Source organism: Capsicum annuum, chromosome 8 (genome assembly GCF_002878395.1).
Source record: "Capsicum annuum cultivar UCD-10X-F1 chromosome 8, UCD10Xv1.1, whole genome shotgun sequence".
NCBI classification, from domain to species: Eukaryota; Viridiplantae; Streptophyta; class Magnoliopsida; order Solanales; family Solanaceae; genus Capsicum; species Capsicum annuum.
Window position 1 is genome coordinate 150,141,356 of NC_061118.1, and position 19,396 is coordinate 150,160,751.

The following is a 19,396-nucleotide window of genomic DNA, read 5'->3' on the forward strand; positions in this document are numbered from 1 at the left end:
AGCTACAATGTCATCAAAATTGTGACGGCATAAAATTAGTAAGGCATTGGTCCACCGTCCACGCAAATAAGAAGGTATGAAATACTTTAAAAAAGTTTTTAAGGTTGGCAAACGTCTACTGTAGAGAATTTTTATCTAGTTCCCAAACTCAATATCTTGTACAATCTTATAATGTATTATTACTTATTCAACAAGCTTCTATAGAAAATTGGAAGTTGGAGTGACTTGGTTACGCAATGTGATGCTATAAAAGTACGACAAAGAATTTTCATTTGAGTACCAATTAACAAGTTATTACACAACATAAAACATCTGCTGATATTGTAGAAGCAGTCTTACGCTCTACAGCAGCAGCCTTATTTATGATTTTATTTATGCTCTGGCACGCTTTGGAAATTTACAGAGAGGACAGACAAGACCACCATGTGATTCGAAATGTGACTACTGGTGGTGGAGGTAGTGAGGGTGGAGAGGAGAGCAGTTGGGGTGGAGGTGGCGGCAGTGGATTGTCATCGAGCAGTTGGGGCGGAGAAATAGTGTTGATAACCTTGGTGTTCGAGCAACAGATATAGTGTTTTTGCCTCCGATGAGATTTGAACCTGAGACCTCATGGTTCTCGCCCACTTCATTGACCACTAGGTCAAACCCTTGAATGCAAAAATACATATCATATTGTGATTATAATTAAACAACCATGATTCCTACTTGATAGTATAAAACATGTCTGCGCGTATCGTGGCAATGCTGATCACTACAAAATGAATTCATCTCTTTCACCATTAAATTGAAGGAGTTGCTATAATGGCAGCTAGAAGGATTCCTAACTCACCATAATTGCAAAATCTGACTAATTAAATGCTAGATTTCTTCTCTTCGATCTACTCAACTGCAATATCACAAAGTTTGTCAACATAATAAATGTACACGAAGAAAACAGCTAGCCTTAAGGGTGCCAAAAGTCAAGTGTAGGGAATTCCATCTAATTTCCAAATCGCAGAAAAACATGTTTTAGCAAATTAAACTTTGCATAGCGAAATAAATTAGAAGTTGCATAGGCAATTTTGAGATGCTATAAAAGCATGACAAAGAGTTTTCAGATGAGTACCAATTAACATATCATCACACAACATGGAACAGCATGACATAATAATATTCAGCATTACACCCTTACTTTCTGTTTTGCTTTGTCTTGCCCGAAAGAAAGCAAAAGCCAGCAAGCAAACTGTGATGTTGAAAGCGGAGAAATTAACAACACAGCAATGATGCATAGTATAGCGGCTATTGCTGCAACATCAATTGCCACAACCCCTCTTATCACCACAGGTAAAACTCATGATGTTGGTGACTGTTGGAATGGAAACTGGGGCTATGGCAGTGGAGGTGGTGGAGGCGGCGGCTGTGAATGGAGAGGTGGAGGGTGTTGAAGTGGAGATCTGAAAGAGTTGAAAACTGTCTTCTTTGTCCGTCTTCTATTGTGGCTAAGCTACTTGTGATATAACATAAGGGTATGCCATAACAACTCTATGTATCGTGAGATTGAAAAAATAAGTTTAAGACATATATCGAATGTGTGAAATTTTATTGCACCATCAGTTCTGTAAATATTCTTTTACAATTTCAGTGCATAGTGTAGAGCAACTTCAAAAAATGTAACTGCAGTTTCAATCCAGTTAAGAAGTGTATGCAAGAAATAGTTAATAACTAAAGTAAAGAAATGTCATTATAATATTCTGAAAAATAGCGTATAGTGCATAAAGTGAGGGTATTCTGCCCATGCATATACCAAATATTTTATTACATGGTAGGAGATAGACAACCAGCATCTTGTCCAGAAAAACAAGTACTATCTTACAAGTTAGAATTGTCACCTTGTAAACACAAAGTGAAAAGTATCTCTTCCACTGGGAGATTCGAATGGTGGTGCTGGTGCATATCCGCATAAAATTGGCCTATACCATCAGCAAACATATCGCAAAGGCGAATAGCCGTACAATAAAAGAAAGTTGAAGCACTATAGCACGTCCTTTGTGTGAGGGTGGAGAGTGAAACCCGTAGCTAATTTACTTGGCAACATCACATTGATCACTGGAAAACAATGTTCCCCCAAAACCTGCAGATGTACATTTGAATTCAAATTTAACTACAAAATAAAACAGCGAGAAGCCAGCCTCAAGCAAGTTTCTCAGTCAATTTCCTTTATCCCAGTAATTTCATTTTGCAAAATTTCTTTTTCCCTCCTAGTGGGCAGGGAATTAGGAGAGTGGGTAGGACAGGGTGCTGCTGCTGGTACCATCTTGTTTGAATATTTTTCAAAGTACAGCCTAAATAACATATTATACGTATTGTGATTTGCAAGTCAAAACCAAAAAGAAACTCTTACCGTCTAGCACACTGGTACTTGGCAGTGTTAATCACTTCAAAGGCCAAGATTTTTCTTTGTAGACGAGCGTTTGCTTAATCATTTAGTGACTTGTGAAATGCAACCTACATAGCAAGTAGGAAATATTAGTTTTCATCCATGCACTACTTTTCAACATGTGCAATATGAAGAAACAACACATGTCAAGCTAGAAGAGAGATAAAGGACGAAATCAGCCAGCAGTTGTTCCTCTTCAAGTTTAACCTCATACATCAGCATAAATTAAAAGGCTTATCAATACTTCTTTTGTGGGAGGAATATACGCTTATGTTGCCATGAGTGCAAATCCACACAATAATGGTAACTATCGTCAATAAACATACGGAAGTGGATGTTTTCAGCAGCTCCCTCACAGCCATAGTTGCATAGCAAGAAGCTGGTAGTGTAAAGCTCAGCTTGAGAGCCATCTGGCTCTCGGCATTACCACCACTATGAGATTTCTCTGATTGCATCCCTGATTCACTGTTAATCTTTTCCTCATGTCCTTTTCCTGTAACCATGTCACCACCTACAGAGATTGCTGAAGATTCAGCAGGAAGTTCCTCGCTTCCATTGGCCGAGTCCTCCTCTCTAACCTTGCTTTTCTTTACTGACTTGGCAATGACATCCAAATCTGTATCAGCTAGAGGTACAGTTCCATCAGTGTAACTAAGCAATTCCCTACAGTAAAAAAAAAACATCAAAAAGACGAAAATGGGAATTTCTTGTCCACAATACAAGCATACAATCTCACGTACACGGTTTATGTATCAAGGGTAGGGCGGGAATTAGAATCCTAAAGAGTATATCCAAATAACATTATTGTAAATTAGCATATACCATCACTCGGATCAGTCATCAAATCACAATCAAATCTCAGAGTTACAGTTAACTGAGATTTCAAATTTTTTTTTTCTTTTTTTTTTTTGAGAAAAGGTAACTTGAGGTTTCAATTAATTTTAAAAATAGAAGTCCATTCATCATGATAATAAAAGCAAAAATATTGATGATTATAATGAATAAAATTAGTTAATAATAGTAAAATTAGTTGACAAATGCTATCTTGTGTGGAAAACACAATTTGGTTTCCAAGGATCCACATGTGAATGAACTGAAAACTCAAACTTTGGAGAAAAGGTATCTTGAAAAGTCTTTTCAGATCCAGCTCTAAACAAACCCTAACACTTGTACAACCAGCAAATCACACAAAGATATGTTCCAAGTCCTTGGAATACTGAACAGAATCCAAGCAAACCAGGAAACGATGGAACAACATGACAACAAAGTAAACGGAAGCTAGCTATGTGCAACCATGTCTGACCTACCATTCAAAATCCTTTGGCTTTTGAAACACGCGTCTGTAAGCTCCGGTCATATTGGTTATGGAGAATTCCCTGCAACAAAGAGGACAACCCCAAGAGACATGATTTAGATAAGGTCTTTTAGAGATAACTTTATAAATGGTGCTTTACCTACACAGTACATTTAACAGACTTCTGCTGGAAGTGTTCGGAGAAGAATGAAGTTCCTTAAAAACATGCCTTGCATGGATTTGATTGTCAGGCATTCTTTTTTTCTTTTTTTTGATAAAGGTAACGTTGTATTCATCAGCATTGAGGATAACGCTGGAGACTTCCAAAAAATTGTTTCACAGCAAAAAACAGAAAATAAAACAGTGTCCTATAAATTTTCTAATTTGTGCATCTTCTTCTAATCTTCTTTACACCAAAAATAAAAGGTTGACATACATAACCATTTGACATACATACGTATAAATTCTCTAATTCTTGATTGTCAGACAGTCTAGCTAGATGCAATAGCCGATTGGGCTGTTCAGTTTGCAAGCTAAATAACATTTTGTGAATTATTGTACTGTATAATACCAACATGATTGACATTCTAAAAAAACTACTGGCAAAAAAAAAAAAGCATTGAACAACTAATGAAAACGTGGATAAACTACTCAAATTTTAAGAGCAATTTTTTACTCACTTGATCTTATGTGCAGTCTCTGTCAAGCTAATACCATCCTGACCAGTACAGATTGTGAGTTATAAGAGAATACATAAAGAAGGGAAGATATGAATAAATTTACAACCAGCAATGACAGTTATCACAAGTGGACTAGACAAAGGTATTGATAACGTCATGGGAAAATCTCTTCAAACCATTCTACAACTCTATGTACTTCAAAATTTAAACAAGCTAAATGCACTTCTTGAATTGTAAAACATCGTTATATTTACTAGAATACTAGACTATGGCTAGTTGGTTATCATTGTAGCAGAATGTTGATAATCCTAATGTGAAGTTATGAATGTCATTTTAAGTATACAGAAAACCATATGAGACGGTGAGCCAAATTTTGTTCGGCTTTGTATGCTTGTTTTGTTAAAGCATTAAGATGCTGTGTAGAAACTATAAATAAAGTATTGCAGAAGCTTATTTCAATCGGGAAAAGAGGTTGAAAGGAAAAGGTCGTGCAGCTTGGCCACTATTTCTCAGACAAATTTAAAAGGCAGATTGATGTTCAGCTAAAGAGGAACAATCTGCAGAGGAAAGGAAAAAGGATGTTCAAAGAAACAAGAGCCCTTGCACCCAAGGGTGTGGCTTAGTGATCAATGAAGTGGGTGAGAACCGTGAGGTCTCAGGTTCAAATCCTGACGGAGCCAAAAACACTAGGTGATTTCTTTCCATCTATCCTAGCATTGGTGAATAGAGTTATCCGGTACCTATTGTTGATGGAAGGTGATAGGTATCTCGTGGAATTAGTCGAAGTGCGTACAAGCTGGCCTGGACACCACGGTTATAAAAAAAAAAAAACAAGAGCCTGTTAAATAGGAGTCCAAGTCCTTGTTCATAGCTACAGGCCTATCCTCCTCAGCAATAGCATGGCATGGTACTGCCAATCCCATCTAGTTTCAAGTACCATGTAGTTTCTTTCTTCAGAATGGAAAAAAACACCTCCCACCCCTCTCGGTACTTCTCTTTCAGCAATGTAACGCCAAAATATATAAGAATAAAAAGTAGCAATTGGCAAACTATAATCGAGTACATGTATCAACGAGCTCAGCACATTAGATGCTGAAAAAATACCTTCTGTGCCAAGTCACGGTAAACTTCACCAATGTCATTTGATGGATAAATAACTCTAGACCTGCCATTATAATATGTCTCACAAACAAAAGCAAACAATAACTCATAGAATATTGTAAACATCATATTATCTTTCTTACCCCGGCAAAGGTAGAAGTACATCATCAATGGTATATGTACCAGATTTAAGGTCTTCTTCATTTATAACCTGTCAAACAGCAAATATCGCTTAACTTAATCAGACAAATGAGAATTGCTCACAGAAAAAAAAGCAAAGTTACCAAACAACTACGCCTCAACACCAGGTAATGCGAGGAAACTCAACACAGAAGGGTACCACAAGAGCAAAGTGTTTTAATCAATTTAACTTCTCCCTAACCTCTTAGCAACCTCAGTAGGCATGAGAGTGAAGCCACTGGGTGCACTTTTTAACATTTAAATAAAATAGACGCAATTTAAACATCAGAAAAGAAACCATTCCCCCCTATATCATAAGTAACTGATAATTGACAATAATGTAGAATATATAGCAAGCTAACACCATCCATTTCACCATAGAACTGGATAAATGGTGGTCATCCAGGTTACTGAGTTGCTTTTTGATTTTTGCATCCTCCTTTTTTCCAGTTATATAGGGATTTAGGTAGCAACATGCAAGTCGAAAATATAGAGAACTTCGAGTACTTCTTATTTTATTCTTAAATTGTATAACATTCGGCCTGATATGAATTTAAATGGAAAAACATGGTCAGTGGAGCATTCAATTCATATAGCCTACCGCCTACCCCTACTTGTTTGGGACTAAGGCGTATTTGTCGCATAGTGATTTAGCAGCTGGGTATCTTAAACTCAAAATGTAGTAAGCCACTAACCATCCATGGGAGTAAGTTCATGTATATGATATACCACCTGCTTTAGAGCACCCTGTAACTCTTAACCCTACTGGAAACTTTACCAATTATATGAAAAATCATAGTAATATTGGCTGTAACCCTTTGGTTATTTCATTTGGACACATTCTATACAACATACTCCCAGGGAGGAACATCTGTACAAAATGCGGGCTTGTTTTTGAGCTTTATCAAGCTGGAGACCCGGACAGTAAACTAGGTAGTCACAAGGTCCTTTAGTTTAATCTTATATGGGGTTCTGGTTACTATGTCCTTGGAATATGAAATGTGAGCTCTGCATAGAAATGGAGGGAATACATATGAACCCATCTGTCATGCTATGTTTTTCATATAAACTCTTCGCTTAGAAATTTAAGGAACAGCTCTTGTGCTTAGATGATCCAGATACCAACCTTGACTGGTATATTTCTTTCTTCAGGAAGATCAGTCTCTGAGGTCTCATCCAGATTGCTGTAATCATCCATGTTATTCCCATTCACGTCTTCACATTCAGCAACAAAAGTTTCTTTCACAATATGCGGTTCTTTTGAATACACCAAATCTCCCAACACAACTTGGTCAAACCCTATGATATGGGGCAACGAAAATAGATGAGAATCAGCGGTACACTCAAGTACCCATAAGTACATTCTGATCAAAATATATAGGTAACAAAAATAGTTAATAGAAGATGAATAACGCAAACCATGCTTTTGCACTCTCATGCTTGCCGCATGATTCCAAAGATAACTTTGATAGCTATGGACATACCTAAAAAGGAGAAGATCTGTATCATTATAAAATCTCAAACTTGAAATGTTATGCATGACCCCTTCTGTACTCCCATCACTTTCAAAACAACAACAAACCCAGTATATTCCCACCTAGTGGGGTCTGGGGAGGGTAGAATGTACGCAATTCATACCACTACCTCTAAAGAAGTAGAGAGGCTGTTTCCGATAAACCCTCGTCTCAAGACACAGGACAATATACAAAAATATTCAAAGCATGAAACATGATAAAACTAACATAGATACAACATCCACAAAAATAATGTACATTTTCAAACAAAAGACACCAAAACCCTCCTAACTACGGACTACGATTCATCCCCCACCTTATCCCTCTATCCTAGTATTTTTCCTCCAAACCTTCCTATCCAGGGTCATGTCCTCAGTCAGATGTAACTGCTCCATGTCACGTCTAATCACTTCTCTCCAGTATTTCTTCGGTCTACCCCTACCCCGCTTGAAACCATCTAACGCTAGTCTCTCACACCTACGAACTGGGACATCCGTGCCCCTCCTCATCACATGATCAAACCATCTCAACCTCACTTTAAGCCCCTTAAATCTCATGATCAATTGATGTTTATGGCTTTAAACTCTTGGAAGCAGGAAAGAAAACTGTAGAGTTCTATGAAACTGAATAGCTTTTCAATGACTCAAATGCTTCACTTTCTTTAACCAGACAGTTCTCGTTTACAGTTGGACCAATGGTCTTGATAAGAGAAGAGTTGGGCCAATGGTTTCACGGTATTTACCTACGGTCCAATCCAGTGGCGGAGCCACATTGAATTCAAGGGTTCATCCGAACCCCCTTCGTCGGAAAATTATACTATTTTTATATCGTTAAAAATACTTTTATGTATATATAATAGATGTTGAACCCCCTTCGACTAGTCCATATATTTACTGAACCCCCTCATTGAAAATTCGGGCTCCGCCACTGGTCCAATTAGTTATTCACTGAACTGTGTTGTCTGACGTGTGATACATAAACAAAAAGTGTAAAGGATTTTGGAATCATACAGTACTAGTACTACAGAATTCTGACAAAAACTTTACAAGAATTTACATACAAGGAAATTAAAAATGGTTACTTCCTGAAATGTTCATCAAGCATATCTTTCAGACACATCCTTGTGGAGGGTATAACTAGAAGGATCTTTCAAATCAAGGGCACTGGCAAACAAGCCCCACCTATATACTGAACTTGGTCGAGGAAAGGGATGCAAGAGGCAAAAGTGATCATTAGTTGTGAGTATCTTCATTTAAGTTTTACTTGGATTTATTTTCTGAGTTAGAAGAAAGAGAGATTTTGAAAATAGAAACACAAAAGAAAAACAACTACTGAGTGTAACAACCCTAATTTAATTAGAGGTTATTTGTTAATCCATAATTGATCAAAAGAAATAAAGATTTTTCTTTTACAAAAGGAGCAGAATTTAAAGGCTTAAAATAATTGAGTGGGCCCAACCCAAAAGAAAAAGAAGACGGGATTAAAATTATGATGGTTTTTAAGCCTTCTGCCACGCAGATTTGCCAAAAGAAATGGAAGCAGAACGCTGGAACAGAAAAAGGAAAAGCAGTAGAAGAAAAGAAAAGAAAGGGAGAAAAGGAGAGGGAAAAGAAGGGAGGAAAAAATAGGGAAGAATGAGTTGCATGAATTTGCCCTTTATTGTTTCACCTTTGAATCACTAAATTTCAGATAAATATGTAAAGTACAAGAAGAAATAGTGAATCCTACTAGGAACGCTACTTACATCATTCGGAGAGTCCTGGGTATAGCCTTCAGAGCTTGTAGATAGTTTCCAGGAGATCTTTTCAGGCACTGCAACTGTATAATGTTGACAGGAAATTTCAATTGTAGAACATAAACACACAATCTCATATAACAAATATTGCTTAATCATAAAAATTTTGGAACAAAAATAGGAGCTGCTCTATCCAAGAGAAACTCAATTACTTTGGGAAGTCGAGGACAGCTCAAATCAGAGCAAAAGAAGAAAACTCTAAATAAATAAAAAAAGGCAAACTTACAATAATGCAAGTCTATACATGGTGACACTCATCATGAGCAAAACATTAGCTTACTTTTGGGTATAATAATAGAGGCTGGCTTCAACTTCTTTTTTTTGGGGGGGGAAAAATCACAGATAATAACTAAAGGACTCAAGTGTGTGATAAATTTAGTGTTGTTCACTGGAACTTACAATCGCCTTTTCAGCAACCAGATAACGAGGTAACTGCCTTAGAGTCCCATCAACGTCACCACTTTCCTTGTAATACTCCCTTACTGTACTGATGGCATTCTTCTGTATTCAAGGTTAAAGCTGAGGAGAACAAAAATCTTTCCTACACACACACACATAATACTGTATATTTTTTAACAAGAAAGTTGTTGGGGAAGAGAACTTTCAGTTTCAGGGTTGCGAGAGTGATAAAAGAAGCAAAATTATGGATAAAGTGAACTAGCAAAGGATATCCCCTTCTCTTGGATCAAGAATCAAACTGACAGCAGCTTTCCACTCTCCACGCAATAACGCAGCTCCAATTAGATGGGTTGGCACAGAACTGCTGCCAAACCGCTGCACCATTTGCATAGACAACAAGATGAACATGGCCATCAAAATCATGACAAATTGGTGATTTTCACAGTTTAGCTTGCCAATCAACATTCAAACTCAGGCTTAGCAATAACGGAGTTTCATGTTTTATTTCAAATTAAGTTATTCATTTTTTTCCTTCATGAAAGCCCTCTTCAGTATCCAAAGAGAAAAATGAAGAGCCAAGAAAACTGAAAGAATATCAAGAAGCGAACCAACAGTAACCAAAAATGTTATTAAATGTGAATGGAGATCTGCCTTGATTATGTTGACGACGGGCTTCTTGTTGGTGATTATAATGCCATGCAATGCACGACTGAAGATTAGCTCAAGCAAGCAGTAATTTCAAAATTGTAGCTCACATTTACCCCAAAGCCTGATATGAATTAACTGTACTATCAGGGAACCATATGCGCATATGAGCAAGACATCGGAAAATGAAGAAAGGAAGATCATTAGTGAGTTTCTCCTAAAGCAAAATAAGGTTGGAGGGATTCCAAGAGTTTCTGTAAAAGCTCTTCTTCTTTTTTTATGAGAAGGTGACAAAATTTTATATATATTCACTGCCCAAACTCTAGAGCGGTCACAAAATAATTACAATGTACAGAACAAAGAATTCCAATCTTATTAAGTTCACAATGATTCTAAAACATCAAAAATAGCCTCTGTTAAAACTCTCTACAAGAGATCATTATGAAGAACAAAAAATGAAAGGCCTAGACTGGATTTCAAGAAGAGCTAACTTATCCGCCTAAACCAAGATAAGAAGATCGCCATATTACAAAGTACCTGTAAACCAAAATAGTTTATAAACCCATGTTTTCCTAGGGCAACTGCTGATGCTTTAATTATATCCTCAGACTCTGCTGACACTCCCCTGTAAATATTTCAGTTCCAGACCATCACATAACATCATCTAGAGCCTCACAAGAAATGGACAAATGAAATATTCAAACATTACTATACCTAAGTGTTATAGTAAATCGGTTCCCATAAAGCTGCCCAAGCAGAAGCCCTTCTTTAACATGGCTGTAATATTCAGAAACATTTAACATCAAAGAGAGAGAGATTGTCATAAGACCAAAGAACACAGATGCGTTGATCTCACCAAAAGTCACCGACTTTGATTCCAATCAACCTTTTGTTGAGAGCTGCTAACTTACTTGCTTGTTGCTTGAAAACAGTTACCTATATAGAGAAAATTGTTAGAGCTTAGTGATAGAAAGAGATATCACTAAATACGTGTACCCACATTGAAAAAGAGAGAAAAAAGTTGTTGTTGTGCGAAATAGAAAGCATTCTAGGTGAAGGACAACTGATCCATTCACCAAGCAATTTGTGGCACAAGAGCTGGTTTAAGACAATTATGTTCTGGTCAAACAGATGTGAAACCAGCAAAAGTGGCAATTTTAGTTCATCAAATGGATGGATATCCACCTAAAGACTGACAGACGAATTGAGAAATCTTTGCAGAACCTGGAAAATCAGGATTTTAGTGGTTAGTTTATGTTTCCAGCTTAGAAATAGTTGGGTTTTTAGTGTTTCCAGTCAAGTGATAGCCGTGATTTTTGATGCACAGAGCAGAGAAAAGCAAAACAAGGGTTTGCTTCTCTTACCAAATTAAGAATTAACATTGCACAAATAAATAAAATAACTAACAGAGCAATAACACAGAAATAACATCTATTACCAAACCTTCAATTTAACAAGTAGCACCAGATAGTAGAACACCTTGAACCATAGGAAACTACATGATTACTAGATACTGCTACAAATAAGGTTACAAGGAGATACTATTACAAATAAGGAAAAGGGCAACAACATTCGACTATCTACTAACCTTCTCAAAGCAATAACCCAAACCAACATGCTCAAACATGACCCGTACTAAAGGAAATAATTTTCTTCAGTTTTTGCAATGTGATCTCCCATCATTCCCCTTTCTCAAACAAGAAAAAGGTGTTATTCACCCAACATCAAGTTGGGGTTCCAAAGTGGCAAATATTTGTGTTTACTAAAGAGTAATACAACAACAACAATAACAAACCCAATGTAATCACACAAATGGAGTCTAGGAGGGGTGATGCGTGCGCATCCTTACCCCTACCTTGAGAAGATAGACAGGTTGTTTCTGAAAGACCCTCGAATCAAGTAGTAAAGAGAAACACATGACAACAAAAAGTTGACTAGATGATAAACCTGTTAATTTTTACTCCTAAACAAAGATGGAAGTAAATAGTGAAGCAAGAAAAAGATGAGAGGAAGAAGTACCCTCTGGGTTGAAACAGCACGCTTATCTTTAGTACCAGCAAATCCAAAGGACCTAGACTGCCAGATCAGCCATAAAATCAATCATATCATGTTGTCTTACAACTTCTATATATCAAGCTGTCAATAATGCAGAACTACTTGTAAGTTGCAACACACATTTGACAGCAATACAAAACACTGGATGAAGTGTTTCCTTTTAAATATTTCTTGTTTAAACTCAGGCATCCATTATAAAAGCTGGCAAACATATGCAAGAGAATATTGGTCTTGAAGCTGAACGAAGAAAGTTCAATCTAGGAAATTACATGTCACGAACCTGAATGCCAAGCATCTTTGCTATAACGTTTAAAGCTTCCTGTGTATCCTTATTCTCCTTGAAAAGATGAAACCTAAATTGTTAAATTTTGCAGCAGCAACACCCTTTCAGATACTATTCAAGAGCATATGATGTTTAAACAAAAAAACCCTTTCTAAAACCATGAAGGTTAGAGAAAAATATAAGAAATTTATGAAATAAGAATATTAAGAAATTAATGTTGGTCTGTTTCATTGAATCGGATTTATCTTCATTGCCAGGAATATGTAAGCTTTCACACCAACAGAATTGGTATATAGAAAACCAAAGAAAGAGAAATTCAGCACTCAAGCTTGCTGCTAGAGTGGAGACACTCTCCCACAGGCAGATTCCTCTTACTAAACTAAGCGAAAATCCGTTCTGCTTGAGTTGTAATCCATTGCCTTGTTAAAAAAATGAATTGTGGGATTGATTCAAACCAAAAGCTAGCTCATGGTGGGGATTACCCAAGACACCATAAGAAAATGATAGCCCATTTGCTCAACCAATGTGGGTCATCTCCCTGCACACTCAGGACTGAGCATCTAGAACACAGATTAACATAATATGGAGACCCAATTTTGAGAAAAACAAGAATAGATATAGATCTTGCATAATATCATTCTTTTAAAATACGGAAAAAGTTTTAAATCACTATAATCGTGGAATCAGGAGTGGGAATTAATTTTATTTTCCTTCTTGATAACTTGTAAACAGAATTCAACTCTCAACATGTTTGAATAAACAAGCAAGTAACACATTCCTTGACTTCTCACATTCTTCACTGACATCATATTCTACGAATTTAAACATCAAGAAGAATGATCATTCAAATTCTTGCTAATCATTACTTGGAACAAAGAAAATAGGAGATTGTTCCATAGAAGTGACACCAAAAATAGTACTAAAAGAAAGCATTGACTATAGCAGTTCCACGAAATAGGAGATTGTTCTAGATTATAGCAGTCGCAGTCACTCAATAAAGATGTTTGCCTCAGTTTCAGAATAGTGATGGGCAAAGAGGTGAGTCTTTCTACAATAGATTCATGGTCTTACACCCCCACGGATGGATATCTTTACTTTATCTTATCAAAAAAATGAATGGGTAACATCTAGGAAAAGAAAGGGTGGCAACCTTTGCTAGTAAAGGAGCTTCTTGTTGTAGCACTCAGTGTGCTAACATTTAGCAAAAGTGAATCGAGATTAGTAATTATAGAAGGCATTAACAACTGGAAGAATCAAAATTGACTGGATCTGTTGATATGCTTAAAAGTTAAAAGATTGATGTTATTAATCTAATATGAATAGTTGGATTTTTCTTGAGAATCACTTCGTACATGCTCTTTGCCACCATCTTGGAGAGTTATTTGAATATCACTAAAAAAATAGTTTGACTACTCCAAAAGGTATTACTCAACAATTTTTCTTTTCCAGATTATTTGACTTCTCTATGCAGTTCCAATTTATTAGACTATATCTTCAGAACATACTCGGTAGTCCAACAAATGTGCTGTATGGACTTCAAGAATGAAGAAAATCGAGACTAATCTTTCCTTGATAACTAGAAAACCGATCTTTGTATGAGATGCAAAAATCTACACAGAACAACGAGCAAAAGATACATCAATGCTGTATATTTGTATAAGAAAAAAATACCAACTAGAGTTTACCTGAGGAACTTGCCAAGATGTCCTGGATAACTGTCTGAACCTCTACTGTCATAACGTTTATCATCCCGCTCTTTCCTTTTCCTAGAGTTTCTACCTCTTCCATTATTCCCTCCCTTATTCAATCTCACACGAACACACTTTGATTGGTCCTCTATTCCATCAATTGTATCTGTTACAAGGAATTTTAATTTTTCCTTGAAAAAGTTATGAATTGCCTGAAAAGGGTATAAAACATATCAGATATAGGATACTTCCAAAAGGAACAATTGAAGCCAAAAGAAACAACTAATGAGCATGCGATAAGGACTAACAGTCCGATGCGATTTATCTGCACTTGGTGAAAGGACGATAGATTCATCACTGACATCAACCCCAGAATTAAGTTCATCAATAAAAACCTTAAGCTTTTCAGCATCAGAATTGCCAGCGAGAGATCTGAAAGACTCTATCTCAGTCACAGAACTTCTATTCAGTTGATCAGATATATTCACATCCTTGGTCTCTGAACACTGAAGAGATATATTGGCGCATATCATAAAGCAATTTTAAATGAACATAAAGGTCACTAAGAAGAAATTAAGGTCAACTTATCACCTCATTTGGAGCCTCCAACGAAGTCAGATGAACAACATTTTCATCCAAGTCCACTTCATTTACAATGAAGTCGGAGTACCTAGAACAAAACAGTGAACCCAGTTTCCTAAGATGAGCAAGAAAATCCCCAAACCAAGCTTCAGCTTTCAAGAATGACCAAACAATTTCAAATTAAGCTGGGGGTCATAGAAAGATACGAACTGCCGTAACTTTAATTACAGCACACTCATGGTTGAAATACAATCAAAATCACAAAACTAAAACTGCTTGAATTATCAAGAACTTGATTATAGATTTCAACATGGAAGATCACTCAAGTTTATGACTTCCTAAAAATTTTCTTTAGATGATATTTGTCTTTGTATATGTACCAATTACGCACTAACTCTCAAATTATCGGGGAGCACAATTCCTTCAATGAGTGGTACAACAAATCAAGGTGAACTTAAAATTCTTTAGTCAAAGACGAACTTTCAGGTCTACGGCATTATCAAGTGATATAAAACAGACTCTAAACAATTTACAGCATTTTATTCAAAGACCAAACAAAAATAAATCAAGAACACATTCTGTAATCAGGAATTGGTATAAAATAGATAAAATTAGCTCATAGAAATCAGAGTAAAGAATTTCCAACTTATCTTCACTCTTCAAAGAATATTCGTTACATGGGTATCAATCTTTACCAGTTCCAACTAATGATTTACCCTATGCATGCCAATGCAAACACATACTCATTATCTAGTCATTCTCAAGAGACATAAGCACGTCTCTAAATGATTTCCAGCATTTTATTCAAAGACCAAATTAAAATAAAGAAAGAACACTTTTTTTTATAACCGCGGACACCAGCTTGCGCGCACCTCGACTAATTACACCAATACCGCCCACCTCCCACTAGCACCAGGTACCAGGTAACTCTGTCCGCCAAAGCAAGAACGGATGGGAAGAATTCAGCTAATGTTTGTCTCGGTTGGAAATGGAACTTGGGACCTCACTGTGCTCAAACCAACTTCATTGAAACATTTTAATCAAAAATTGGGATAAAATAGTTAAGACACTATTGAAAGGATATTCATTAGATGAGTATTACTGTATTACCAATTCCAACTAATGACATACCCCATATATAAGTACTCAAAACAAATGAAAATACATAAGCAAAGAACCAAAAAAATAAAAGACCTTTGTTTGAGGATGCCACGGAAGCCAGGGAGGTTGGAGATGTAGCAGGAGATACCTACATCACATTCATCCATACTTTTCATTGCAGGAAAAAAGATGTGATCAAGAAATCTGTAGTAGTAGTAGTAGGGTTTTAGGATTTTAGGGTGACCAAACTATCTGTTGCACGCTTTTTCTTGGTTCGGAACAAAGAGTTTTTAGCATTTTTATTCGTAGAGAGTCGGACAAAAGTCAAAAACTTAAGATAAGATAGGATTAATATCTTAACATGTTTTTCTTAATTAAATTTAAAACCTATAATTTAAAGTGATACTTTTATGTAGTTTTTAAAATATTTTAAATTTTAATTTTGAAATATTAAATTAATCTACTGCAATTAAGGTCTCATTTATTTATACTTGAGGTCTAAATCTGAATGGTTCAGATTTCGGACCATTAAGGCTGCATTTTTTTTTATTAAGATTTTAGCTCTGAATAAGTTTTAATCATTCAGATCTAGAATCAAGTCTTAATAGGTCTGAAGAGATATTCTGGTATTTGATAATATTCACCACTCTATTTATAATCAGCAATGACCACCTCTGTCTCCGCTATATTGTAAACCACCACGAACCACCTCCACCATCACAATAACCATTGACAATAAATATTGCTAACAACCACTACCTACTACCTCTATTATTCTTTTATATTCACCGCTACCATCCCCGTCGACAACACCACCATTATCAATCACTACCGATCAATCTCTACTACTGACCAACTCATCTATAACAACTAGCACCACCACTAATTACCACTAATACGTCACAACCTCCACACATTCTTCGGCCGTCACCACCATTGTCACTAGTAACGCCACCACTTCAACCAATACCATCGCTACAATTTATCTCTACTAACAGCCATCTCTACCATTCCAACAAACAACATCTCCAACTAGCACCATCACATCATCAACCATCATTCATTCATGTTTCAACCATCACAATCAGCACCTCAAACTACTAGCATCAAGCAACGTCACATCATAACCACCACCACCATCAATCGCTACCATCATAATAGTCACTACAATACTAACCATCACAACTATCGTCACCAACATTATTTATCATTAACATCAATTATTGTCATCGCAACCACCATTATAAACCATCTTCACTATTACTAACAAACATAAATATTTTTTCTCAATCAAATAAATATTTTGTTGTATTCAATTACATATATTTATAATATATAATTAATTTTTTATTTAAATTATATTTTTATTTATTATATATACAAATAAAAAAAATTGCACATTCAAATGTTAAAAAACAAACAGTCATAATCATTTCGTTTTCAGATCTTGAGACATGTGCATTCAGATTCAGACATCTAAATCTTAAAAAAAATAAAGGCAAAATGGTTTAGTGGACCACTGTACTAGGTCGATTTTGTAAGTTGGACACTTCTACTTACATGTTTGTCATCTGGACCCCTGAACCCATTAAAAACAACATTTTAAACATTTTTTTGTGAGTGTAACACACTTTCGCTTCGTCAGCTGCCACATCAGCTGTCACGTCATTTTTATTTTTAAATATTAAAAATATTAAATATTTAAATAAATAAATAAACAAATAAATAAACTCCTCCCACCTCCCCCTTCCTCTCTCTTCCCCGTTTTTCTTTTAACTGATTTGTGTTTCTTCTTCTTCTTATTACTTATGGTTCTCCCTCCTCTTCTCCTTCTTCTTTTCCTTCATCATTTTCATCTTCCAAGATTCAATCCAAAATCGATTGAATGCCATCAATTTTGGTTCGTTTGTTGCGCCACAGATCAGACTAATTTGACGTTAATGGTGGTGTGGTCATGACAGCCTTGAATCCCCAAAAGTTGTTAATGGTGGGTTTTGAAAAAATTCTCTTAATGTAGTAGTGGAACTCCATTTGATTTTTTTGAATTTTAAAATTCTTAAGCTTTTTCCTGTGAATTTTTGTTGATTGACACGATTCTGTGAGCTGGGTTTGAATCTTGATTGTAACGATTGAAATTTTATATGATTTTGGAATTGGATTTCGAATTTTGCTTGTGAAAGGTTGAAACTTTAGATGATTTTGGAGTTGGGTTTTGAGTCTTGTCTATCAAAAGGTTGAGGCAAAAAAAAAAAACACTATTTTTTTTTCTTTTGTTGCACAATTTTTGGCGGTTCTTGAAGCTTTTCGTTCACCTGTTTGTCTGTGTTTGAGCTTTGGTTGTTGTTGAAGATGATGATGATCTCAGGATTACTCAATTTGAAACAACTGGTGATTAGATTATTATTGTTTGTTTGGAAAAATTGAGAAGTAAGAATCGAAGAAGAAAGATTCTTGTTATTTGATTCTTGTTGTTTGTTTGGAAAAATTGAGAAGTGAGAATCGAAGAAGAAAAAAAACCACGTCATTTGTTTGTTTGTTTCTTGTAGATTCTTCATCTTCATCTTCCGATTCTTGTTGGTTGTGTTGATTGTGTTGATTTGTTTGAAAAAAAAAATGCTCAAAGTTCTATTCGATTGTGTTGATTTGTTTGTTTTTATGTTGTGAATTGTTGTACTTTAGACTTGAGAAGTTGCACTTTGCAATTGCAATTGTGATTTTACAATTGCCATGGCAGCCGGTAGGGGTGGGGGACTGGTGGACGACGGTGGGGTGGGGTGAGGGTGTTGGACGGGGAGGGGTCTTTTTTATTTTTATTTTTGAAAATTTATTATTTTTTAACTTTTAAAAATATATTTAAATTTTAAAAGTTGTAGTTGGAGGATTTTTTTATTTTATTTTTAATTATTTTAATATAAAATTAGTCAAAAATTAACCCCCACTCGCACTCCAGACGAGTGACTACACTCTTCTTGTCCCAAACAACCATTTAATGCCACATAGGCAAAGTCAACGGTCAAAGAGTTTAAAATATAGTTTTTTTAGGAGGTTTAGGGGTCTAAATGACAAACATATAAGTAGAAACATTCAACTTATAAAATCAACCTAGTACATAGGTCCACTGAACCATTTTGCCAAAAACAAATGCAGTCTTAGTTTTGAAACTTAATCAAATTGACTAAAAAAAAAAACAAGCATGCATATAAAAAGGAGAGGAAGGGAGTAGTAGCATGTTTGGATGCCTTTATAACTTACAAATAAAAATACATTTTATAAATGCACATTTCATTTTCGTAGCTCAAAAGTTACATTACATTCCATGACCTAAAATTAAATTTGATTCAAATCAACACACTAACCGTTTTGTTGGTTATACATGGTAAAGAGGCCCTTCCTTCAAAAATTGAACCTTCTACTTATCCAATTTTCAGTTTCAAAATCTCTCAAAAATGTTTCATACTCCTTATTCAACTCGAAATATACACAATGCAACTCAAAAAAATCATTTACATAAGCAGTTTTTGGAAAAAATCAACATTGTTGCGATTTTTTTTGGGTCATTCGAGCTTCAATTTTGAGTTTTTGTTTTGATTTTAAGTGGGTATGGTTACAAAAGATAGCCGCTATGTATTGAGGAGTTCAAATCTAAAATTTTAGATTATTTGG

At 35.7% G+C, this 19,396-nt stretch overlaps 2 protein-coding genes across 2 annotated transcripts in view; one reads left to right on the top strand and one right to left on the bottom strand.

Moving 5' to 3' along the window:
- The window catches only part of LOC107879778 (annexin D4), a gene marked incomplete in the record, with an annotated part of 18,445 nt that extends 16,577 nt beyond the window's left edge, over window positions 1-1,868 (top strand). Inside the window, 1 exon segment of the mRNA XM_047394578.1 lies at window positions 825-1,868. Coding sequence (XP_047250534.1) covers window positions 825-851 — 27 coding nt within the window.
- On the bottom strand, window positions 1,695-16,069 carry LOC107839443 (multisubstrate pseudouridine synthase 7). Its single transcript, XM_016682927.2, is given in 22 exon segments — window positions 1,695-2,110; window positions 2,381-2,484; window positions 2,743-3,079; window positions 3,724-3,792; window positions 4,391-4,428; window positions 5,495-5,555; window positions 5,635-5,702; window positions 6,798-6,970; window positions 7,091-7,155; window positions 8,930-9,003; window positions 9,380-9,483; window positions 9,652-9,754; window positions 10,562-10,649; window positions 10,739-10,801; window positions 10,881-10,960; window positions 12,044-12,100; window positions 12,360-12,432; window positions 14,048-14,262; window positions 14,359-14,556; window positions 14,642-14,720; window positions 15,827-15,973; window positions 15,975-16,069. Coding segments are annotated over 21 exon segments (2,178 nt in total). The 5' UTR covers window positions 16,031-16,069; the 3' UTR covers window positions 1,695-2,110; window positions 2,381-2,454.
- Window positions 16,070-19,396: the final 3,327 nt, after the last annotated feature.